General features: G+C 34.4%; 1 protein-coding gene across 3 annotated transcripts in view; it reads right to left on the bottom strand.

Moving 5' to 3' along the window:
- Positions 1 to 27522, bottom strand: part of ADAMTS19 (ADAM metallopeptidase with thrombospondin type 1 motif 19) — a 232549-nt gene that overhangs the window by 148765 nt on the left and 56262 nt on the right. For all 3 annotated transcript variants that reach the window (XM_088798593.1, XM_088798594.1, XM_019756011.3), the window contains exons 4-7: positions 27010 to 27182; positions 25278 to 25361; positions 24434 to 24591; positions 13829 to 13872 (exon numbers count right to left, since the gene is read on the bottom strand). In XM_088798593.1, coding sequence (XP_088654719.1) covers positions 13829 to 13872; positions 24434 to 24591; positions 25278 to 25361; positions 27010 to 27182 — 459 coding nt within the window. The remainder of the gene's footprint in view (positions 1 to 13828; positions 13873 to 24433; positions 24592 to 25277; positions 25362 to 27009; positions 27183 to 27522) is intronic.

The raw sequence follows: 27522 nt of genomic DNA, 5'->3' as shown, positions 1-27522 counted from the left end.
GTGAGCTAAAATAACTGTGTTTTATTGACTACCATTTGTACTTGAAACAATGTCTGATGAACAAACATGGTTATTCAGAGTTGGGAATTTGGCTGACATTTACCCCAAAATGAAAAAAGGGAATCTGTCACTCCAAGGAAACCAACTGATGGTACTTTTTCCCCAATGATAAAATTTGAACTTTCAAGTGAAATTAGAATACTGGAAAATTGTATCTGCCACTTTGAGCTTGACAGTCTCTCAACACTTAATGACTTTTCTGATGAGATCGATGGTGATGTTGACAAATTAGGTTTTTAAATATATATTGTATGGTGAAATGTGTCAATATTTAGAAAATCTGCCTAACTCAGTGAACCAATATTTTCTAAGTGACCAATGAATGATGCCAAAAATCCATGTTTAGTTAAAACATCCACTTAAAGTATAAAATATACCAACAGATATTAATGCAACAAAGTATAAAAGTTTATTAATGTGATTTCACATTCCACATCACAATCATCTAACCATTAAGACACGTTCAAAAAAGAATATCCACATTAATCTGAAAATACTCCCCCATTTTCTAATTACAAATCTTTGAAGCCAGATTTTCCTCATACACTTCAATCAAAATAACAAATGGCAACAACTGACAAGCATAGGTAGATACAAGATGCTAGCTGTCTTCTACAGCCAGATATAAAGAGATTTGCAAAAATCTAAAACAAAGTCATGTCTTCTCACTATTTTTTGTTTTGAATAATATAGTTAATTTTGTAAAAAGCATGTTCTCTATGCTAATATCTGGTGTTTATTATTGTTCATTTTGAATAAATAATTTTTAGAATTTCTGTTTTAATTTCTAATATGGTAACAACGAATAAATATTACCTACATGAAAAAAAGCACACCGGGATCTTCAATAATTCTTAATATAAAAGGATGCTAAGACCAAAAAGTTTGTGCATCACTGGCGTATAACATATAGCCAATTTAGGCATCTACAGAACAGCTTCTAAAATTACTTTTTAAAAACCTGTGGAGTTGTCATACCTATAACACCAATTCTCCAAATCAGTGCCACAGCACAGGTGAATATTGAGAAAGTGGGTTGTGTAACCAAGTGCAGCTGCAGAGTATATAACAACAGGGACAATAATGCTTTTAAAGTTTTTCTTGGCATCCCATGTCTGGCAGCAAGACGATTCTGTTTGCAACTCTATACATACAAATGCTGGAATGAAAATCACAAAAATCCTCTTAAATACAAGGCTTGGGATACGAGTAAGGGAAACCCTCCAATGGGCACAAAGAAAAGAAGGGGAAATGCAGTTCTGAGCTAGCACAGATGCACAGGCTGCCTGTGGGCATTTGTCAAACTCACACCCCAAAGTGTTCAGCTTTGGGACCACATTGAGACAAAGAGCCTTGAGAGACTGCTCGAGTATGACCTTGGAGCTAAAATTACCACATAAAGTGAGGGGAATGGGATGCCACGTCCTTCTCCCTCAACACAAACGGCTAAACCCAAGGAAACAGTAGGTGAGAAAAACAAACTGCACCTTGACAAAAGCTCACAGCATAAAAACTTGTCTGCTTTACACAGACTCTATTTTTTAAAAAGCCTCCCCTGAGAACATTCATATAGTTGGGACATGTAATTTACATTACCTGCATGGTCCCAGGAAAACTAACCCAAGGACTTAATTTAAATACCCCTAAGGTATTTGTGAATAAAAATTATTTATTGAGAGAGGCACCATCTTCTCCAGGCCACACAGGATTTCCACAGATTAAAAAAGAAAAAAAAAAATCTTAAGAAATAAGAGCTCAGATACAAAATTATATAACCTACGAATGACAAGTCACCATTAATGGAATTCAAGAAAATCAACAATTTGGACTAGAACCACAGAACTTAAATATTAGAATTATTAGTTAGTGACTATTCAAAAATATACTTTAAGTGATTTAGACCTAAAAAGAAGAGATTGAAAACATGAGGAAGGCCCAATATATTATCAAAACACCCTAGGAGATACAGGGAAAAGATCAAACAGAATGTCTAGAAGTAAAGAGTTATTGTAATAAAAAAAAATTCTTGATAAATATGTTAAACAGATAAAATAGCATATTAAAAAATAGAAAAGTAGTATAAACCAAGAAATACAGCTTTAAAAGAGCACAATATAGAAAGACAGAGATGGATATGAAGAATGAGTAAGAGATCATGGAAATCAGAACAAGAAGCTGCAACATAAGTTTATTAAGATTTCCAGAAAAAAATGGTAGAAAGAATAGGGTAAACACCATATTTGAAGCGGTATTGTAAAAAGAATTCTCCAGAATAAATAACAGACATGAAACTTTAGATTCAGGAAGTATGACAAATACACAAAGAAGGATGAAAAGAACTCAAGAACTAGGCATTTTGGATGGATGAAAGGAAGGAAAGAAGGAAGGGAGGGAGGGAGGGAGGGAGGGAGGGAGGGAGGGAGGGAGGGAGGGAGGGAAGCAGGAAAGCAGGAAGGAAGGAAGGAAAGAAGGAAGGAAGGAAAGAAGGAAGGGTGATAACAGGCAGGCACGTAAGAAAGAAGGGAAGGAGGGAGGGAGGAAGGACATTGACCATAGTGGGTGCACAGAACAAGGAGTTTAAAAAAGATCTTAAATCCAGATGGATTACATTAAAAAGAATTCAGACTGATAGTTGAATTCTCAAGAGCAACAATGGATGCCAGAAGACACATAAACTAGATCTACGATGTACTGAAACAAAACAATGATGTATCCAGAATCCTGGGATTCTGTACTCACTTAAAATACCTTTCACAAATGAGGGTGAAATAAAACCATTTTCAGACTAACAAAAACTTAAAAGTCTGCCACCAGCAGACTTTACTAAAGGAAATTCTAATAAATATGACTTCAGTTAACAGGAGAGTCTGATCGGAAAGATCTGGGTTTTAAGAAAGAATGAAGAACTAATAAAATTATAAATATATGGATAAATGTAAATAAGCATTGACTACAGAAAACCATAACATCTATGGGTTTTAAAAATAAAATAAATTTTTTAAAAATGATAATAGCCTACAATCAGGGCAGGGTATATGAAGTGTTTTAAGGACCATATAATCCTGAGAGAAGAAAAAAAGATTAACTTTAGACTTTGATATGTTATATATTCATGTTTAAATTTCAAGGGTGCATGTATCTCCCCAGCCTCACTTGCTGAGTTCTCATCCTCTGACTGAAAGTGGAAATGTTGAAATTCTTCTTAGCTTGTGGCTTTTTACCGTATCATCTCTACAACTCTCCCACCAGGTGATATTTTCCAGTTACACACCACGCAGACACAGTGCTTTCTTGATTCATCAAATATTGATCAATTAACTTACTCTTGATTGATGGCTATTAATGTTCTAGTACATGTCTTCAGTGTACACAGGGTTCTCTTAGGTACATGACGAAGAATGGGATTAAAAATGGTCATGGATTATACTTATGCCAGTTTTAGAGGATACTGCCAAAAGTTCTCTAACATGCTTATAGCAAATTTACATTCTCTTCTGAAGTGTAAGAGTCCCATTTTTCCCATCACTTGACAATGTCAGAAATTTCATTGTAATTTTATCAGTCTCATTGGTGGAAATCTCCTTCTCATCTGAATATGCATTTCTTTTACTACTAATGAGGTTGACACTTTTCCCTATTTTTTAATTCACTCTTGATGTATTTTCTTCTAAAAATGGCTATTACAGTATTTTGCCCTATTTAGCATGTCTACTTGCTTTTTCGTTTCTCACAGATGGCTCGATAATTTTCTCCATATGTCTTATGTATGTTATTAGAATTGTATTTTTCCACATATTTAATATAATTTTTGAATTAAATGTCTCACTGTTAATTGCTGGTATATAAAATGTAATTGGTTATTGAATATGATTTGATACCTAACCCCTGACTCTCCTGTAAATTTTAATAATTTAATTGCATAGTCTCTGTTTTTCAAAATGTAGACAATCAAAACATCCACTTCCTTTTAAGGCCTAAAATTTCCAATGCATTGCTGATTGGAAATAGTGATAATAGTATCCACTTCTTGTTTCTGATTTTAAAAGGGATGCTTTTAATGCTTTGCTATTTTTTAAAAAGATACTTATTTTTGTTTGTTTTTTTGTAAATGTCTTTAATTATCCCAGTTCATCCCTACTTTGTCCTATTTGTCACGAGTTTTTATCATGAATGTGGTTTTGAATTATATGAAACACATTTTCTTTATCTGCTGTGATGATCATATGGTTTTTATCTTTAATTGGGTTACATAGTTACATGTTAAGATTTTCTAATGTTAAACTACCCCTGCATTTCTGGAATAAATGTCGAATAAGATAACCCTACTTGGTTATTTTTAAAATACATTGAGAGATAATATCTGCTAATATTTGATTTAGAATTCTTTCTTTTTGTTCTTGAGTGAAATATCTTCTTATTTTTCTTTCTTACACTGTCCTCTTTAAGATTTGGTAAGAAATGTATATGGCTTTTATCCACCCTTTTCTATTCTCTAAGATAGTTTGCACAATGTCAGAATGATCTGTTATATGTAATTTTAGTAGAAATCATCTGTAAATCATCAGGCGTGGTATTTTCTTAGAAAGATTTTTGAAAATTGATTCAATTTTTTAAATTGTTAGTGGATGATACAGACTATTTTTTGATCTAGTCTCTCAACTAGAAATGGCCAACTATAACTAATAGTGTTTATTAGCATAGCTCCAGTTTGTTGCTCTTTACATATATTTATATATCATAATTCAATTTTGTATTTTTTAATCTAATCCCAAACTCTTCACCAGTTCTTACAACTATAGAGCCAGAATTGATGATGCCACAATCTGAAGATTTGAGAACACCATGTTTCTTTATCCCTTCTATGTAAGTAATTAGAGGAGTAATTAGGTATTAGAAAGTATCTGTTTTTGTATGGCTACTGTAACAAATTATCACAAATTTAGTGGCTTGAAACACCCTAATTTATTATCTTCCAATACTCTACATTAGAAGTTTGACCAGAGCTCACTGGCTAAACTCAAGGTGTCAGTCACATCGCTCCCTTAGAGCACTCAGAAGGGAGCGCCCATGTCTGAATCCTTTTCCTTGCCTTTTCCAGGTTCTAAAGCCAATGTTACTTGGGGACCCCTTCCTCCATCTTCAAAACTAGTAGTCACAAGTTGAATCCTTCTCACATCACATCTCTCCGTGCCTTTTCAGCAATCACATCTCCTGTGACTCTCAGCTCATCCACTTTTAAGGACCCTATGATTACACTGGGCATATAAGGATGGCCCAGATAATCTCCCTAGTTTAAGGTCAGTTGATTGGGGACTTTAATTTCACCTGCAATCTTCATTCCCCTGTGTTATGTGACCTATGTAATCATATTCCCGGCTCCAGGAATTAGGACAAGGACACCTTTGGGAACCATTATCCCACCTGCTATAGGAAGTAAGGCAACTTCACTAGCAATACCAGTAGATAAATAGTTGCCACCTATATCCAGAATTATATTTTATTTCTCCTGAAATACAAGGTTACTATCATACATCCTGGTTCATTCAACTAAGATTTTAAAAGCTTTGAATGAAACTATGACACAATTCTAGTAGGCCATTGATTACAAAATAAATCTCAATTTCAGGAATGTTAAAAGGTGAACACACATGTTTTAAAATTAATATTTTGTTGATGAAAACATTTAACGGCATTTTTAAATTAAAGTTTATTGGGGTTACAATGGTTAGTAAAGTTACATAGGTTTCAAGTGCACAATTCTGTAATCAAGAACCATATGATTTAATAGCATTTTTAAAATTCCCATATTTATATACCTACCAACCAATCTACCAAACTATATACCTAACTAAAACAACACGAAAATGTGTGATTTGGGGGTGTCAAAACAACTTTTACGTTTTACCCTCTAAATCGCTTTTCAAATATAAGCCTAATAAATATGCACGAGGTCTGATCAATAAATACGGTGAATGTTTAAATAAAAATTTATCACAGTATGTGAGGAAGATGTTAAGAAAATTTGCCTTCATTGGCTGGTGTTAACTTTTGTCTATTAGCTTTTGTCTGTTACTGTATGTGAGGTGATGGTTAGCTTAAGGTTAAGAGAATTCTTGGGTTGGGGTTGAGAGAATTCCGCCTTCTGTTTCATTCCCGGCAGAGGAGACGAGATGATGTTGCTCTCTGTCTGTTTCGCCTGCATCAGCAGATGAAGTGAAGAAGTAGCTAAGTTATATCAGGATGATATGACAGGCACATTGCCAAGCTCTGGAAGACCTTGAGCCGATGGTCCCAGGCGAGAACAGTAGGTATTGTTTTCATCAGCCAGATAGGCAACATTCTTATCATTAACTGCCGAACCGTCCCGGAACTGGCTATTCCTTGAGAGGGGAGGCTGGAACACAAAACTTGGCACTGGGGTGTATCTAAAGAAATATATAAGACAGACCTCAGGTGGTATATGGATTGATTGATTGCTGTTTCAAGAGATTGCTATTCAGAAGATTTGCTGTTTCAGGATTGGATTGTTTCAAAGTAAGAGATTGGAACTTGCCTCAATGGACAGTAAAGACTTCTTTTGTTGGCAAGTTGTAATTATTCTAGTATCTTTGGGAGCTTGTATGCAGCTTGCAGCTTGCAGCATCAGAAGACTTCCTAACTTACAGCAACAACAACAGCAACGGCAATAGCAGCAACATTCTGGGAAACTAGCAAGCAGCAGTGGGAGATGCCTGAGTTTCTCTCAGCTGAAGACCTGGCAAGGTTTTGATTCCTGACTGTTCTAGTGTTATTCCTATGGTTTGGTGAACTTTCAGCACCTACTGCAATAGTTGCTATCCTATAGAGTTTATTACCGCTTTTGGATACTCCTTATTGATTTTATTTGTATATTTAGCCAAGTGATTTTTTAATCAATAGTAAACATATGTTAAGACCTCTTAAACTTATATGCATGTACACTTCTTTGACGTGACATTGTTATCAATGTATATAGTTTAGTCTTAGCCACCTTTACTTTCTGTCATTAGCACATTCTTTTAAGTGCCTTTGTCTTTTGCTATTACGTATCACTAAATAAATTGATTAGATATTGCTAAATAAATCAATTAGCCCCTCTCTAGCATGTCCTCCTCTTTCTTTTCTCCACTCGTCATTACATAGTAAAAGACACATTGCCCCTCAAAACACTCCCCCTCGCTTTGAACACACTTGTCCTATCATTCTTGCCACTTTCTGAAGCAGTTATGGAAGTCCTCTTTAGTGAGTGTCTTTAGTTGCACTGTTGTGGCTGCCTCAATGTCCTGAATCAATTCAAAACATTTATCTTTCATGGTTGTTTTGACTTTGGGGAAGAGCCAGAAGTTGCACGGTGCCAGATCCAGTGAATAAGGTGGATGAGCACACACCATGATGTTTTGATTTGACAGAAATTGCCATACCAGAAGCGATGTGTGACACAGAGCCTTTCTGTTGTGTTCACAGAATACAGTGAATGCTGCTGTCAAGTGCCATCCAAAGGAAAGGGAGGGATCTTCAATATGGGATGCAGCGCATCCAACCTTAGTAACAGTGTGACAAGTTTCAGCTTATTCAGTGTAGTCCATCAGGTGTGAGCTATGGCTGAGAGAAGGTGTGTCTTAAAGTGTGCTGTAAATCATCCTCCATCATGACAATGCTCCGTGTCACACATCACTTCTGGTATATGGCAATTTCTGTCAAATAAAAACATTATGGTGTGTCTTCATCCACCTTATTTACTGGATCTGGCACCATGCAACTTCTCGCTCTTCCCCAAAGTCAAAATGATTCAGTACATCAAGGCAGCCACAATAGTGCAACTAAAGACACTCACAAAAGAGGACTTCCAGAACTGCTTCAGAAAGTGGCAAGAACGATGGGATAAGTGTGTTCAAAGTGAGGGGGAGTATTTTGAGGGGGATTAATGACAATGTGTCCTTTACTATAATAAATTATTTTAATTTACACATTCACCGTATTGTTTGATCACACCTCATATAACTTATCAATTGAAGCATTTATTTATAATATCCCATAACATTGCTGTAGCCCAGCTCTTTTAAAATGCACTTATCTTTCATCTGCATATAATGACAATTTTACTTCCTCTTTTCCAATGTGGATGCCTTTTATTTCTTTTTCTCACCTGACTGCTGTGGCTAGAAGTTCCAGTACTATGTTGAATAAAAGTGATGAAAGTCAGAATGGCCATTATCAATAAATCAACAAACAACAAGTATTAGCAATGATGTGGAGAAAAGGGAACCCTCGTGCACTGTTGGTGGGATTGCAGATGGATGCAGCCACTATGGAAAATAATATGGAAGTACCTCAAAAAATTAAAAATGGAACTACCTCATGACCCAACTATTCCACCCCTGGGTATCTATCCAAAGAAATCCAAAACACTAATTCAAAAAACTATATGCACCCCTATGTTTATTGCAGCACTATTCACAATAGCCAAGATATGGAAACAACCAAACTGCCCATAGATAGATGATTGGATAAAGAAACTGTGGTACATTTATACAATGGAGTATTACTCGGTTATAAAAAAGAATGAAATCTTACCATTTCTAACAACATGGATGGACCTTGAGAATATTATTCTAAATGAAATAAGTCAGACTGAGAAAGTCAAATACCATATGATCTCACGTATATGTGGAATCTAAAGAACAGAATAAATGAGCAAACAAAACAGAAATAGACTCAGAGATATAGAAAAAAACAAACTTGGGCTAGATGCGATGGAGAAAGGGGTGGGGGAGAAGGTGGAAGGGATTAGAAAGAGCAAACTGGTAGACACAATATAGTCATGGGGATATGAAATACAGTATGAGGAATATAATCAATAATGTTGTAAAGATTATGTAAGGTGCCAAGATGGGCACTGGACTTATCAGAGGGATCACTTCTTAGACTGTAGCTGCATGACCAGTGAGTAATATATATATATATATATATGGTCGTGGGAGATGGAATATAGCATAAGGAGGATAGTCAATGGTATTGTAACAGTTATATAAGATGTCAGAGGGGTAGTAGCTTGGGGGAGAGGGGTTATCACTTTATGAGGGGTGTAAATGTCTAACTATTATGTTGCTTTGTACACCTGAAACTAATAATTAATAAATAAATAAATAAATAAATAAATAAAATTCACTTATCTTTTACATCAGGAAATGAGCAAAATATCTTATTGTTTCAAAGGTAAAAAGGTGGCAAATAAAAGAATCTCCAAGTTTATATTTGCCATTTGTTTGCATTTTAATTTATATAATTTTATCCTGCAACTTCATTCAAAGATATTTTTCTCACCTTCAGTATTCTAATTATATTGTCCTATATTATACAAATGCATCGTGTTATAAAGGAAAGCTGAGTATTCTAATTATATTGTCCTATATTATACAAATGCATCGTGTTATAAAGGAAAGCTGAGTCTCATTAATTGCAGTCAGAAGACCTGAGGCAGAGGCCAGCACCACCATTTACTAACAGTGATGGTTGGCAAATTTGTAACCTCTCTGCAGGAAATAACAGGATGTGATTAAAAACTAGTGCATACTGAGTGTCAATTAAAAACTAGCTGCCTTGCAAGTGTCAGAGTTTCACAACATTCTTTGAACTTGATACTATAGCCTCTATTTTAAATGTGAGGAATCTAAACTTCCAAGGTGTTAAATAATGTTCCCATATTCACATAGGTAACAGCAGAGCTCCGTTTTAAATCTAGATGTGTGACTTGACAATACATGTTCCGTTCTATTTCAGAGTTTTCTTGATCTATAAAAGTAATGATAATAAAATTGGAGTGTTCAGAATTTCAAGGAATTAAATGAGATAATGTCCACGAAAGTGTGGCTCAAATTACAACACATAAATCTTACCATTGCTTTTAAAATATAGGCATTCTTATAGGGAATATAGACAATAATATTGTAATAACTACATCTGGTGCCAGATGGGTACTAGACTAATCACTTTGTAAGGTATGTAAATGTCTAATCACTATGTTGTACACCTGAAACTAATATAATATTGTATGCCAACTATAATTGAAAAATAAAAAATAAAATTTCAAGATGTAATATATATACACAATGGAACATTATTTAGCCATGAGAAAGAAGGATATCCTGCCATTTGCAACAACATAGATGGACCTTGAGCACATTATGCTAAGTAATACAAGTCAGACAGAGAAAGACAAGTACTATATGATACCACTTATATGTAGAATCCAAAAAAAAAAAAAAAAAAAATCAAACATGTTAAAAAAAGGAGAGCAAGAATAAAATGGTAGTTACTAGAGGATGGGGGTACAAGGGGATAAGATTGATGATTTAAGGGTACAAACTTATAATGAGCACTAAATAAGCCATGGAGATCTAATGTACAGTATATTGAATATAGATAATAATATTGTACTAATAAGGATGTATAAATGTATCAAAGTAACACACTGTGCACCTTAAATTTACACAATGTTATTTGTCAAATTTATCCAATGAAAAATTCTCTTCTCAAAAAAAGCAGTATAAAAATAAATAAAATACAGGCATTCCTCTCCATTTATAATTCAAGTTAATAATTTATATTCAAAGTTTTTAACTGCTGTCCTTCTTCTCTCACTATACCCAGGAAAGTGTGGAAAATTATCATGTTAAACTTACTATTCAGGCCCATATTATCCAAACTAATAAATGCTAAATTTACTTCTTTCCGTTTTCCTTCCTCTTTCAGTATTTTCATTATAGTATCCAAAACGAAATGGGCTGACTTCACTTCAGTAACAGATAAAAGAGGAAAGAAGGTACACACTGACTTAAGAAAAGCATCTAACAAAAATACAACCCATAGTATTACATGAGGAGATTAAAAAAATGTGTGTCCATAAACATTTTATTGATATAAGCCCTTAATCTCTTTTGGTTTGTTATACTAGAGATTGAGAGCTGTTAAAATGACCATTAAGCTATACATGCTTATTTAATTTTGGAACGAGTCACAGAGCAGAATACCAGCACCCTCTTAATAATAGTGGAAACTATTAACATTGCCCCATACTCTTTTTTTCTTATAAATGCATATATGAGTGGCAGGGAAGATCTATGCCTTAGGCTGCAAGTTACAGAAATAAACACCTTAAATTGGCTTAAGTAATAAGGATATTTATTGGCTCTCTCATTCAGAAGCCCAGATGTTAGACTGGGCCCAAGGTTGGAGGACCAGTGATTCAACAAAGTCATAAAGAGAAAGGCACCTTTCATCTCTCCATTCTGCTGTGTTTGAGTTCAGATTCATCTGAAGGTTGGTTTCCTTTGTGATTATAGCAATCAGAGTTGCATCCTTCCTTGTTTACATCCAGTGGGGACACATACGAACAAGCTTCCACCATAAAATATGTTCCTTTTTTCAGCTTAACGAGGCAAACAGGTGACAGGTCACATGTCCCAAACATGCAGTGCCATTTGCTGACTGGCTGAGACCTGAGGTCTAGAAATGATCCCCTGAACAGGCCTAGACTAATCAAGCCCCATTGCTAGAGGAGTGTCCTTTCCTACATGGCATTGCGGCTACACCACGTAGAAGGACAGAAAGTGGGGTAGCAACTGCCATGCATTTTTCTCACAGATGTCTTTATAAATCCTATCAGTGTATACATCTCTAGGCATAAGAATGGTTAGCGTAACGAGACTTTTTGTGGGGGCGGGGATTGGGATGAAGAGACTACTCTTCTGATTTGGTTGTTACAGGTTTTCATTTTCTCCCTCCTGAAGAAATATTTCAGATTTTTATTCTGCTCAAGACTAAATGGGAGAAAGATGCGTGTCTCATATTTGGGCTGAGAAAAAGAACTGCCATAAGATACAGAGGGGAAAACTAGGGTTTAGTGATACCAACAGTGACCCTGAGAATCTAGGCACTCAGAAATCCAGAGAGCTCTCAGGCAGGGCTTTGCATTTTCCACATCCTGCACTCTAATAAGCTCGTAATGGGCAGGACTAATAGAGCTGGGGACTGACTACACGACTTCCCTGCCAAACCAGACATACTCTGATCATCCAAACACACCAAGATCCTTCATTATTCAAATGTGCTTTAAATCAGAAAATAAGTTTCACAGATAATATATATATCACAAATATAATGCTATTTTCAACAAGCAGATTTAGCAAGATGTGAAACAGTCATCATCAAAAAGACACTGATTCGCCTCACGACAGTACTTGCTTCCTTAGTGGTGAGTCCATGTTAGAAAGAGGCATAATTAAGGAAGACACTTCCTACTGGTGGATTTCTCTGAGATGCTCCAATGAGGCGAATTGATCTGTCTATTTAAAGAGGCTTTGGGGGCAACAGAGATGTTTAAGTGGAGGAAAAGGTCATTATTTCGAGACAAGCTTTATTGGTAATCACAAGCTTCCCTGGTTAGATTAAAACTACAGCAAGATTTAATTTCTGGAGATTGAAGCAAGAAGAGGAGAAGAAAACTGCTGGCAGCAGGAAAGCGCATTAACATTACGAAGATCATCCCTAAACCCAGTCAGTTTCTCCTTAGGGGTCCAACTCTTTTTATGTTTAAAATCTCTTCTCAACCAAACATCATCAGCTTTATTCTATTTTCCACTTATGTACCTCAGATTTGAGTCGTCTGAGGAGGCTGATGAGAACTTAAATTAATGGAACCTGTTAGAAATTTTTTAAAAAACCTATAACCCTTTATTCTGTTTTTACCCCTTTTTATTGTTCATCTTACAAAGAACAAATGAACCTCACATATGTCAAAAACCAGATTCTGACTCTTAAATATGCCTTACCAATAGTACCTTATAATATACAGTTATACGATTTAAAACTATATATATAACTGTATATAGATATAAACTATATAAACTATACAGCTATATATATACAGAGGGTGCCAAACAATGTATGCACATTTTAAGAAAGGAAAAAACTATTAAAATTGTAACACAATGAATGACGCTGGCATCCATTTGATTAACGTCATCTTTTGAGTGAATGTCATACTACACATTGCTACGGTAATTCAATTCAACTTCAAAAAGTAATACATAGATAACATCTCTTAAAATGTGTACATTTTTTTGGTACCCCCAGTATATTTGGATAGGTAAATTTATATAGGTGCATTTTTATTAGCATATATTGGTCATTCTTTTGCAATTAAGAACTGTGGTTTCGTGGGTTCTGTTGGCTATGCGGTTATGCCTTAGGGATTTTAGATATCCAGGACAAAATATAGAAAATGTGCTACTTTATGTACAGAAAATCATCATTAGTTATGCAAATTAGATGGGCTTTCTTTGACTGCAAAGAACTTCAAGCACATACAACTTAAAAACAAATCTGTTAGCTTAAAATAGGTCAATCATACTGTCATTAATACATTTTTCCTTGGTTTACCAATAATAATAGAATTTTATTGAACCCATGTGTATATCTCTGGGAGAATAACAAAAAGGAACTCATGATAGTCTTAAAGCATTGTTTAAAATTTTCTCCAATATATAGTGTGTACATGTCTTTAAGTCATTTCATTAATAACTGAAGTATTGGCAAATGATAAAACATATAGGTTGAAAATATATATCTCTGATATTCTAGAAACATTCCATTAAAAGCAGCACTCTACATAATTTCCTATATTTAAACAGATGATGTGTGCAAGATCCCCAGAACTCCTCAAAAGTGTAAAAATTTTATATACACTTACCAACAGTATCACATGGTTCATCTTTGTGTACACAGAAATCTTTCCTAGAAAGAAAAATAGAAAACTAAAGTACAAATAAACTTTTTCCACAAACAATAAAGATTATGTGACTCATTTTTAATAGTTATATGAATAACTGAACCACAACCTTTATCTCCAAGAATTTAACAAAACTGAAAATCAGACTAATTTTTAGTTCTAAGAAAATGTGAGAATATTTAAAATTTTGATACATTTTCCCCTGATATAATCCTGCATGTTGTCCTATTTCATAGGCAGTATTTCAAAAATAAAACTCCATCTTGTTTTGAATTTTATAGGATTTCATTTTTTATTACCAAAAAAATAGTAATGTGGTGTTGGGACATGTCTTTCTGTTTGAAAAATATTGTAAGATCCCTACTTCACATGACACACAAATAAGTTCCAGATTGAAGATTTAAATGTAAGGAATATAATCTAAAACAACATTTTCTATCAGAAGACTGGCAAAAATTTTAAAAGACTGACAATAATCACTTTCATTAGGGCATGCAGAAATTAGTATTTTTACCTAGGTGGGATCTAATCATGAATAATATTCTATAATTTCCTATTTGACTACTATATCTTGGGGAAAGCATTCCCTGACAAATTACGAACTTTAGAGGCAAACTGTATGAAAGCAAAACTTTTTATCTACATTTTCCTAGCGAGGTAACCTTAGGCAACTTAACCTTCTTGGACCTCAGTCATCTCACCTACAAAATAGAATAATGACACCTGTCTAGCACAGAGATGTATTGTACAGGGTACATGATTTCACACATATAAAACATTTAAAATATAGGTTTCGTATGTGGTTGAATGTGTTAGCACATACAAGACATTTAAAACAAAGCCAGGCACATTGTAAGCTCTCAAAAGTTAGCTGACGTTTTCATTGTTTGTTGCTGCTGCTCCTGCTAGTCCTATACCATAATTTAAGCAATTTCCTACTGATGAGCATTTAGGTTTTATAGAAATTTACTGTTACATACAATGCCACAATTAGTCTTTTTGTGTGTGTGAGGGAGAAATGAAAAAGAAAATTCTTTTTTTTTTTTAAATTCTCTCTGTTATAGCCATCTGAATATCATTTCTAAATGAAAACTAACTTTAAAAATTAAGTGCTCCACTCCTGTCAAGTTCACCAATGACACCGACACTGATAATTACAATGGTTAATTTTCAATTATGTTTTGCTTGGCGCATCAGCAGCGTTTGTGATTTAATATCGATGCATAGTCCAGTAAATGTTCCATGCATGTTTAAATGTATATTCTCTAATTGTTTGGAGCAGCTCCACACACATCCATTAGACCTAACTATAACAAGCTCTGATATACAATTGCTCAATAGAATGAGTATTTTGTAACTTGTTTTTACATCTGTTACTGAGGAAGAGTTGTTAAAATTCTATATGGTTATAATATGATGATGTTTCCTTATAATTCTGCTAATTTTTGCTTTATGTTGAAGATTAGTTATCTCTAAATTTTTATAATTTATTTTGAATTATTGTTTTTATTATTGTGTAAACACCCCACTTATCCCTTTTAATGTTTCCTTTGTTAGTCAATTGTGTCTGATATTAACAAATATTATTAGTAATACATTAATATTTGCTTGGCATATCTTTTTTCCTGTTTTACTTTCAACTTTCATTTTTCTAAGTTTCTTACACATATCACATGGTTAAACAGTAAAACCTCATTATATAATATCTGTAAGTGAATTTAATATTTTATTATGGATATACACGTATTTGGATTTTTCTATTATCTGTGATTCTATTTACCAAGTTAATTATCCATTTTTTTCTTCTTTATTTTTCTCATTCTTCCCACCTAGTTTTATTTTCCTTTCTCTTTTTTCTGGTACTGTTTTGAAAAGTAACACGAGACCATGTTCAATTTATGGTTACTTTTACATTTTAAAGCACACTGTGTTAAGTTTCCTATGGTTGCTATAAGAAATTCCACACCATTAGTGTCTTAATACGAATTCATTATCTTACAGTCTCAAAGTCAGAAGTCTGAAATGGAGTTCCCTGGGATAAAATGAAGGCCTCATCAGTATTGTGTTCCTACTGGAAGCTCTAGGTGGGAATCCATTTCCTTGCCTTTTCCAGTTTCTCGAGGCTGCCCGGATTTCTTTACTCATGGTACCTTTCCATCAAAGTCGGCAACTGCATAGCTTTGACCTCTGCTTCCATCATCACATCTCCTTTTCTGACAGTCTTGCTTCCCGCTTTCCCTCTACCCTGGGATTACGTTAGGCCGCCCCCTCTCGAAACCTTAACATGGTCACATCTGCAAAGTCCCTTTGCCACAGAAGATAACAGAGCCACGGATTCTGCAGATCAGAACATGGACATTAGTCTGCTGACCACATTCATTTGAAATGGCTCAAGTTAAAAATTGTCTTCAGTCTTCTCCTGAAAAATTCAAGCACATCAAATTCTTGAAATCCAATTTCTTCCTTCAGTTTCTTTTAAAAAGGAAATGTTTTAGAAACTTTAATGAACTACATAATCAGATTGTCCATCAGCATTTTGGGGGGCATCTTAATATTTATGTCTTTTGCTGTAAAAAAAAATCATCTTTCTGAAAGTTCATGTTAAAATTAGAAAGACAAGTCTAGATAAGTGAAGGAAGACACACTGGAATTGTATCCCATAAAAGGTAACCACTCAAGCTCCCCTACCCTAAACTCCTAAGTTAAACTAGGGGACGACATCCCCTTCAATATTCAAGATACAAAACTGAAACCCTTATAAATATGGACAAAATAAGACTGCTCTTAATTGGAATACTTGCTCCCATGGTTGTAATCAAGGGTTTTTTAAAAGGCTGAGGGATTCTTTGACAGCCACTAAGGCAAATCCTAACTATCACCAACCCCTCGTATCTTTCCACTGGGAAACCACCTTCAAATAACATCATATATTCTGGCCAACAGCTTCTAATCCCAGAATTTGCCTCCCCCCACCCGCCATCGACTCAACTCCACTTTTCAGAGGATCTTAATTGGATGATATAGGAAGAGAATGTAAATGTCCCTGGATCATCCAAACCCAGTGATTAAGATTTCTAGAGTTTCCTTCTTCACTGTCTCTCTTTTTTGCTTTTCGACACCCTATCCCTTCATTGTTTTTCTTGATGCCTGGTTCTTCAATTCTTCCTTTGATTCTTGGTACTACACAGAATCTTCTTCAGCTATCAAAAAAAAAAAAAAAAAAATCCGAAAGACATGTACCCCGCTATGAATATGTAACATAATCATAATCTGACTATACACGTAATTAGAGGTAAAGAAGAATGGAAAAGGTTTGCTGACATTTTTTTAACAAGTAAATGGCCAGACACATTTAGCCTTTCTCTGCCTCACAAGATAACAGACATCAAATACATGACGGAACGCCATGCCTAGTTGTACAGGTTGTATACTGCTTAATTCTAGGGGTACATTTACATATACAATGATGTAAAGGGCTCCCTCTACTGTTGTGTCACATACAACCTACCTATCCAATTGGATGAGGTAGGATTCATTAAGTGTCTCTTATACACCAAGCACTGCGTAAGGGGAAGAATACAAAGGTAAATAAAATAGGCTTCTCCTCTGTGGCAAAGAAGAGAATGAACACCATCATCTCTGCAAAGTGATAAGGACCCCAGGAAGAAGCCTGGGGAATTGTATTAAATAATGGGTAGTTCTATTTTGCAATCGCCTTTGTCAGCAATGGAGAAAGAAACACCCAAAACAGATGATACTGAATAATATGGTAATGCAAAAAATTAAAGAACCACATAAAATCAAATCTTCACCTTAGGGCCAAGAATCACTGAGTGTAAAGTATATTCAGATGTAAGGGGAAAGGGATTTTATGTGCCTTTTCTAAACGTAAAATACATCATATCATAGTGCATAAGGCTGCAACATGACTATTTGATTTACATAATGTGAAACAAGGGACTTCATCTGTAACTAAACAACATGGTAAAACTATGACAAATGCACTGCTTATTGTCAAGGGCACTTAGAGTCCTTCACACAGCCAATTTCTGTTCACTTAGCAAACAAATGAATAAAGCACATTATTTCAAAAAACACGAGATCTTTTATCCAAAAGCATTGGAAGAACCTCTCAGTGCAACTGAAGAATAAATTGTCAGCAGCATTTCAAAACCTCAGATCAGACTATAATTCTAAATCTTCAACTTCTTTCCAGAAGACCAAAATAATATATTCTTAATTTCATAATAATCAGAGATTTATTAGGGGGCTGGAGGGTTTGTTTGCCTAGACCTGTGATCATGTGGATTCAAATTCTCTCATTTTTGGCTCATGTTGGCTCAGTGCGCCTGAAGTCCACATCACAGAGTTTCATTATGTGAGTTTATGGAAATGATACTGTTAGACTTTGGCAATGGGGAAGGCCAATAAATTCTGCTTAAGTTCTGATTTATATTGAAAAAAATGAAATGTAGCCTTTAATTTCCAAGAATGAAGATGCATCTGAGAATAAGTCTCATTGTAGAGTTTTATAGTGCCCTGGGATATACCTATAAATGACTCACTCAAATATTATTCTATGATTTGTATTAAATTAATATATTCCTGACATTTCTATATTTTATTAAATTTTCTATCTTACTTGCCAAAGGCATTACTTTGAAACTAATTTTCAGAAGTACTGTACATAAACCAAAAGCATTTCAGTAAATAGGAAAGGCGAAACTATCACTAACAAAATGAAATTCTAAATTAAAGAGTGTTTTCACAATTTCAAAGAGTGTTCTCCACAATTTCAAAGAGAAACGTGAAAATTACACTGAGTAATCATAGAGTTGATGGTTGGGATAATATGTGTTGTGTTTTTTGTTACTATGAGCCCACAAGCACTAGGTCAGCTCGAAACTATTTGCTTCATTGTATCACACCGAACAATTTAACAAATATATTACTGCAGATAGGTTTGGATTTATACAAACGTTATTCATTTTAGTTGAAACCAAAATTAGTCGAGCTAAAATTTCCTCCTTCTAATGTGCTCACTTAACATACAACATTCAATGTTGTATGTTGTAAGATGAACGTTCATTAGAAACTAGGCTGACTATGAGTTTAGCTTGTCAAATACGGATAAGAACATGGAATCCATGGAGATTAAAATCTTTATTTTATTTTTCACAACTTCCTTGCAAAGCTGAAGATCTGATCACCTTTATTTATGTTTACACTAACACAAAACCGTTATACTTCTTTAATTACTCAAACCACTCATTTAGACTTTCCTGATCAAACAGTGCTAAGCCACTTAACAATAAAACATTTCCTTTAGTGGGCTGATTTTCACTGCAATGAAAACAATGATATGGAGAAACAGCGACCGTCCCCACAAACCTTAGCTCCGCAGGTGAGTAAAGGGAGGATTACTTGTCAGAATCTATCAAATTTATTTGTGTATAGCCTTTGACAGATTTTTTTTTTCTATTTTCAACCACAGATTTTTATTTCCATTGCTTTCCAAAAATACAGAAGCAATGTGTTAAGTCCTACATACGAGGCTGAAAAAAATTGAAGTCAACATTTCTGCTAAAGGATTGAGGAGGTGTACAAAGATTTTTTTTTTCCAATAAACATGAAGTGGTTTAGCAAAACTGTAGTAAATTTTACCCTCAAAGAAAGGCTTTTCCACTGGTTTTGAGCAGAAGTGCTGTCCAGACAGTGAAGCTTTGGTTTTCTATCCATAACTAAAAGATACATTCAAAATAACAATGCCTTAGTTTATCTTATCTTTGAAAAGTATAATTTGAGCATACAAAGTACATATTTAGTTCTGTGGTAGTAGTTCAAGTTTTGAAACTCTGAGGATGAATAATTATTTTATCAATTGACCTAATCCAGCAGCTTGAGACTATAAAATACCGGTTATTGTATGTTTTGCTGGAGAATATTATCTAGAATAGTCTCACAAATCCCAGAGAGTATCACCTTTAGTTCATTCTTTTAATATATTATAACTAATATAGCCTACAACTAAACATGCAGTTTAATTGCATTTTATGAGCATTTGACAATAAGGAAGAAGACATTTCTAAACACAAGAGCAAGTACTACTAGCGACACTAAATAAATACTAGCATGTTTATAACCATATATAGATAAAGATGTTGATAGGCTTTTCTCTAAATGTGAAAAATCATAAAGTTAAACAAATATCAAGTAGTTATATGAATAAGGATACTTATATGCAATAAAGTAATATGTTGGCTCCTCCCTCCAAATGATATAGACCAATAAGTGTATTGCTGCTGTAACAAATTACCACAAAACTTAATGACTTAAAGCAAGAGAAATGTATTATCTTACAGTTCTAGAGATCTGAAGCCAAATGCTATAGGTCTTGCTGGGCTAAAATCAGGACCATCAGGGCTGCATTCTCCCAAAAAGCTCAAAGGTAGAATGTTTTCTTGCCCCCTCCCGCTTCCAGACTGCCTGCATTCTTTGGCTAGTGGCCCCTTCCTCCATCTTCCAAACCAGCATCATTAGCATCATCCACTGTCTGTGTCTCTGACCTTCCACTCCCTTTTCCATCTTTTAGGATTCCTTTGGTTATACTGGTCCCATCCAGATAATCTGGGATAATGTCCCCATCTCAACATCCTTAATCATATCTGTAAGTCCCTTTTACCATGTAAGGGAACATATTCCCAGGTTCTAGGGATTCAGGTGTGGACATCTTTGGGGCACATTATCCTGCTTTCCACAATGAATGACATGAAAAGACTTGCAAGACATAGTGTAAAGTGGAAAACACAAAAAACAAATAGAGCAAACAGTGTATCACATGACATGATGTCCTCTACAATACATATCAACTCAACACGGGTTACCTTTGGGCAACGTGTACCATGAGAACATGTTCATGCATTATTTGGGGCGGGCAGGGAGAGAATTATGCTACAGTGTTTCCTAAAGAACTATTTCCTAAGGACGTATTTAAAATAGATTTTTAAGGGAAAATATGTATTATAAAACAGTATATAAAATGGGAACTTCAACTTCATGGATAATATTCTGTTTTCTACATAGAAGGGTGAACACACAGTTGTTAATTTTATTATTCCTTATATTTTCTTTATATGAAATACAGCACACAACTTTTTTTAAAGAGAATACCTTTTACACTGCTATTGAAGATTAGCAACAAGAGAACTAATGATCAATAGTTAAAAGCATTGCTTTTAAAGCTTTATCACAGAAGAGAAAATATTGGATGCAGGAGATTTTTTTTTCAGTTTTAATGAGAAAAATGGCATTGGAGTTAAGGAACAGAATTAATGTGGAAATACTGGTGGAGCAAGACAAAACTTGCATGTAGAGTATGACCCCAGTATTATCAATATATGTATTTAGTTACACAAATACATAAGATATAAAACTGTAGAAATATATTTAAAATAGTTACCTGTAATTATTTCGAGGTAGTAGAATCACAAGCTAATATTTTATCTTTATTCTTGCCTTTCTCAAATTTTTATAATAAATGGATTACGTTTTTAATATAAGAAAAATAAAAATTAGTAGTTAAATTATGATTATCATCCTCTTTAGTCTCAGAAGTAATAACCTACTACTTACTACTATGAGGAGAAGGAAGACAGATTTTATCAATCGAGAAATAAATATATAAAAACTGGAAATCTAATAATATATAAAGCAGCTGGAAATCTAATTTCTCTATACCAGAGTGGTGGTCAATACAGGTTAGAAGTACAAATTAACCACATGCAATAATTTATGTGATCGTAAATAATACTATGAATTGTATTATTCATACAATTTTTTTCACCTTTATGAATTATAAACTTTTTTCAGAAATACCTGAAGCATTATAAACTTTTTTCAGAAATATATTTAGTACTATAATAGATTTAAGAATCTTGTCATGCAAAATTATTACAAAATATAACTTCATATTAAAAATAAAAAAATAAGGTCTATACATTCCCTAGTAATCCTAATCATTTTCATTAAAAGCAATATTTGCTACTCTATTATTTTTACAGAAGAAATTCTTTAAAAAATGTTTGGTTAAGTAAACTTTAACATTTGCTAAACTTATTCAAACAAAAAAGTGCTTATTTATACACCAGATAAATTTTAGTATAAGTCAATTTCTTAGAGGACCCCCAAAATTAAGTGACTGACAATGGCCTGTACATTTAATTACATGATCTTTCCAAATCTATCCTGTCACTCTGAAATATTAAGGACCTCTACTATAGAAAAGATACATGTTTTCAAAATATATTTTAACAATCCTAATATAATTTTAAAAGAATTAAACATATTTTAAATAAATCTGTGAAAATTTAGCAGAGAATTGAGAAAATTATGAGATAAAGGAATTAAATCTTAGTTACTTGCTAAAAAACTTGAAATGGACTTACACCTTTATTTTGCCTATAATCTTACAAAACACTAACATTTTTTATAAAGTTATTAAGTGTGATATTGGCTATAGATTATGTGCATATAAATACCCTTTCATAGATTAATAAAGTACGCTTAAGAATTCATTAAGAATTGTTGTTGATAGGGCTTTTTTCCCCCATACATAAGAGATATCATCTAATGAAAATGAAAATATCATTTAATGAAAAGACAATCAATGGTCTTTTGGACTCACTTTTTTCCTGACGGGTAGTGAGTCATTGATCTTAACACTGTTTCCCCTGTTTATGTAATGTATCTCCTTTCTCCAGCCAATTCAAAATTTCTTTTCTGTATCTTTAGTTTTTATCACTTTTTCTAGGCTATATCTAGGTCTATAAGTTGTTGAAATTTTTGCCATTACATCTTCAAATAATTGGTCTTACCCATTCTCATTCTCTTCCTCAGGGATTCCAATCACAACCACATTAACTGGGAAATCTAACGTCAAAGCTACCTCAGGGTTGGTTTCTATTTACCACTTTTCCTTGATGCTGCTTCACAATTCCATGTTTCTCTGCTTGGCCAATTTTTATTATGGTTTAGACATTGTGGATAATACATTATGGAGATCCAGGATTCTGTTACCTTCCTCTGAAGAGTACTAACTCTTGTTTAGGGAGGCAGCTCAGTTACTGGCTGATCGCTCAGTTTGAGTTTATTCTTTGGTTGGGAGGATCTATCAGAAGCTCAAGATTATTCCCACAGCTTTGTAAACTGGTGGGACTCAGCCTCCAAACGCTGTCCCTCCCAAAGATCCTATGGGGACAAGGTTTCAGGACTTGTTAGGGAAGATCAAGGGCAGGCATTTCCCTGGATCATGATCCCTAGTATGAAGGCACATCCTGTCTGTTTTCGCAGCTAAAAGTCAGGAGTAATAATCAGGTATTCACAAGGTTGCTCCACTCCTATGGCCTGAATCTGCTCACTTCCTAGTATCTTTTTAACATCTAAACTCCGCAACAGCACCTGTTAATTCTGGGCAGTTTACATCTGTGTGTATTCAGACTAGCCTTTCCAAGTTCTCCCAGATGATCTGCACATGGGCTTCTGGCACCTTTCCCTGCATCGAGCCCTCACCTCTGATGCCCTCAGCAGGACCACCGTACTCCACCGAGATTCCACTTGCTGACCAAACATTGTCCCCAGGAAAAACACTGGTTGACTGTGGGGCTCCATTAATCATTCTTCCTTCTTTCAGAGTTGCAGTCTTGCATTGCTCATTCTCCAATGACTGAAACTAGTAGCCAAATAAGTATTTTCCAGTTTTACGGTTGTTTATTACAAAAAGTTGTTTATTACCAGGTACACCTGACTGTGTAAGCCCAACTGTGTTCTTACATAGAGATTTTTTTCACCTTTATGAATTATTTATAATTAGGATAGCTTTTATGTAATTCAGCAACAAAATCACGTTTAAATGTTACTGTGTTATGGGATGTGAAATGTCAACACCATTGGTACTAAAATTAAGTTGCTAGTGAACAATTAATTATCATTCATTTTTACTAGCTCTACAAGATACATTTATCAATAATTACTAAAAGAGTGCTCACATGCAGTATATTGTTGCTCATTGTCTCATTTTCTTATATATATATATATATATACATAACACTTTATTACAAATGCTTGTGATAATACAGACATTCATAATGCAGCTCAAACTTCATTCACTTGAAACATTTTTCTCAGATGGAACCAGAAAGTTTGTCAGGTCCTGAACTGGGTTACTTTATATGGTGATGACTGAAAAAGATAACACTGTGGGTTCATAATTTTGAAGTTCCACCAAAATTCACCATAGTTTTCACTTACCATCATCAATGGCTATATCTTCACATTAAAAATTGAGGGTAAATTATTCTTTTAAACAATAATTAATCAAATGTTTTGTCCATGTGCCATCCAATAAATGGCAGTTCAAAAATCAGTTATTATGAATTGAGGCAAATGACTAACATCATTATGCCAAAAGTTTTTTGGAACACAAAATCTGGACTTCTGGAATAAAAGCACTGTAAGAAGGGATTAATAGGATTAACAGCATGGCCATTTAATTGGCTTTGGAAAATTTACCTTGTTATAAGTATAGCTGCATCCACGGAAGTCATGTCCTCACCCCAGCTTGTCGACATTTCTAAATGTATATCATTCTTTTTGCCAAATTCCTCATGTTGCCACTTACAAAAACTTTCTAGCATTTTCTCTCCATGGTGCCCAATATATAGATCTGCCTACAAAAGAAGAGATTTCATTTCAAGGTCAATTATTCTCAGATATACAAAAACACTAAAACCTGAGGGAACTTCCTGAATTACTAAAGCAAATGCTGGCCATGACATTAATTAGAACCTGAAAGATATTCAGGATTAATTTAGTCTGAGCTAAAAACCTGAAAATTTTGTGAAGGTACAATAATTACAAAGTTTGTTTAATGTTACTCAGGAAAAGGAGAGAGGTACAATGGAATATCAAGAATGTGGAACTTTTAGACTTAACTCATTATTTCTATAATTTAAGAACAAAGGTTTTACAAAGTGCCATTTAAGCAGCATGCTAGAATGATGTCACAGAATATTCTTCACTTCAAATGAATTACAGATAAGAAAAGGCTTTAGAAACACATCATGTTTACAAAAGAAAATAAAACTGTCACTAAATATGACTTCTTAAAATTACTTTTAGAAAGTTAAGGTTTGTGGCCAGGATCCTTGGAAACTCAGAACATTCCATTTTTGGAATAAAATGGAGGCATTAACCAAAACTAAAGACCAGTTTATGTATACGCTAAGTGACTTTGTGGACATTTATGGATTTTAAGTCAATAAAAAAGAACATCTGTAACATTCCCTTCACTTAAAAGAACCTGAACATAACTTCTCACCCACATAATTGAACGAAAAACTCAAGACTTTCTTACTGGAGTTTCATGGAGCAGAACAAGCTTTATCACACGAAGATTGACCTGCACACCAAGACTCTTGTGTTGGAAAAGGTTAAAAACCTAAAAACAAATAAAAATAAAAATCCTAAAATAAAACAGAAACATCTTAATTTTCCTTAAAGCCCAGACATGGGAGAAGTCTCAATTCAGTTGAGAAATCGTATAGATTTTAAATCTTTTCACTTATTTAAAAATTAGCTTAAAAAGCAATAACAATGTAATTAATGCATTTTAGACACCAAGAAATTTAGACCTACCATTCTGAGATACTTACTGCAGCCTGGATAGTCTAAGCATTTATTTCAGTGGGGTGCTTTTCACAGTACTGAAGAGAAGGATTTTAGTAACTAAACCCAAGAATTTGTCTTGATTCTTAATTCACAAAATGCAAGTGTCCTCTTTCCTTCTGAGAAACAGTCCTGAAAAACCAGCCTGCTTTATGTCACCTCCCAATTCATTCCTTAGAGTCTTTGTTTCTCTCCCAGGCTAGCGGTCAAACAGAAACGGGGTTTTCAAAGCTCCCCCCTCCAATGGTGCCCATTGAAGACAAGCTCATGGGCCATTGTTGCTTAATGGTTTCAGATCATCATTACAACAGGTTTTCTCAAAACGGAGTGTGTGCAGGAATGCTGGAAAGCAAGGTGAGTATTTTGTGTGGTACCCTGAGTTTCTATAAAATTTAGCATTGATTTAATTTGTAATAGAAAATATAAAAGTGGCACAGAAAACCCACGCTTTCTGAGATAGCACTATTTAGAAGAGACTGACATCGGTCGGTTGTTAGTCTACCCTATACAGAAAGCTGGTGGAGTGTGTGCAGGAGGTAGCTGAACATACACAGAAATGACTGAAGCGTGAGAAAACCTGTTCACTGGAAACACAAGCCAAATGATAGCAAAAAAAAATAGTTTAAAAAAAGGAGGCGATTTTACAAAAACATAACATATTTATCCTTGAATCAGTGGTGCTTACCCTCCCTTATATATGGTAACTTGAATTATAAATGGACATTTGCCTTTTGCTTCTATTTATATTTATTGTCCTCTAAGAACCACTCTTCACTACAACCTTCTGATTCCGCCTCGAAGACGGTTTCCCCAACACGGTATGCAATTACGTTAAAGGATTCATTGGGTAGTAAGTATCCATAAGATGGTAGGTACAAATTAGATTTGTCCAGTCCAGAAATTGTCAGCTGAAGTTAGCTACATGTGATTCTACTGGTTAAAATTTTAGCTATTAGCTCTTACTCATCAACTAGTATTACTGATATCCATTCACATACCTATATAAGAGCTCAATGGATTACCAAACTCCATTTTTCTTCCACCTCATAATCCATAGTACTGTAGGTGGGGCCGTGCAGATAAACAAATATTACAACATTTCTGCTAATGTCAACAAATGACCCTTTATAAATGAGAATGAAAAGAAGGGCACCAAAAAAGAGAGGAAAGAATAAAGTTTTGCCACATCAAAATGAACAATAAGGGTTTGTTGGTTTTCTTTTAACTAGACGATGTGAATTATTATTCTGATATCTCTTTTGAGATGGATCAATTTGGTAAACCTAAAGAATTTTTTTACTGATGTCAATAAAAGAAAGGAATAGCAATGAGTTAATTTTTAAAGAACTTCATTATACTCACACATTTCTTCCTTAGAGTTTTCTTGAAAAAATTCCAAGCGCACTTTAAAGTTTGCCTACCATATTTAAGATGGTTAGAATGAATCTCCTGGCTGCATCTGCTCCATGATAGGAAACCATTGCTGGGTCTGCAACCACTACAGTCTCTATGTTGTATTCTTGAGGTAATTTGTATGAATAGCGTTTCCCTCTTCCACTTTCTGTTATTTTTTTAGATCTAGGTCTTCCTTTATCTGTAACAGAGAAATGAATTTTTAAATGTGCCTCCATCTTGGCAAGGTGAACAAAAAAAATTGTTTAATAGTTATAAAAATGTTTATTGAATACCAACATGTAATGATGATACTATGCCGAGCAAAACCAAGTTAAGTTCCCTTCACACCTGGAACCGAAAACGACATTTGGCTTTGGAGTATGACTTTGGAATCAGACCCAATGGACTTCTACATTTACTAGCTCTGCCATGTGGGAAACTAACATCACTAAGTCAGCCCTAGTTTCCCCATTTGTAAAATGAAAAATACTAACACCGACTTTTTAGAGTTGTTGAGGGCTTATAATAAGTCCCATTAG

The sequence above is a fragment of the Rhinolophus sinicus genome, chromosome 5 (genome assembly GCF_057876585.1).
Source record: "Rhinolophus sinicus isolate RSI-liver-muscle chromosome 5, RSI-T2T, whole genome shotgun sequence".
NCBI classification, from domain to species: domain Eukaryota; kingdom Metazoa; phylum Chordata; class Mammalia; order Chiroptera; family Rhinolophidae; genus Rhinolophus; species Rhinolophus sinicus.
This window is presented reverse-complemented; position numbering and strand designations above follow the sequence as displayed.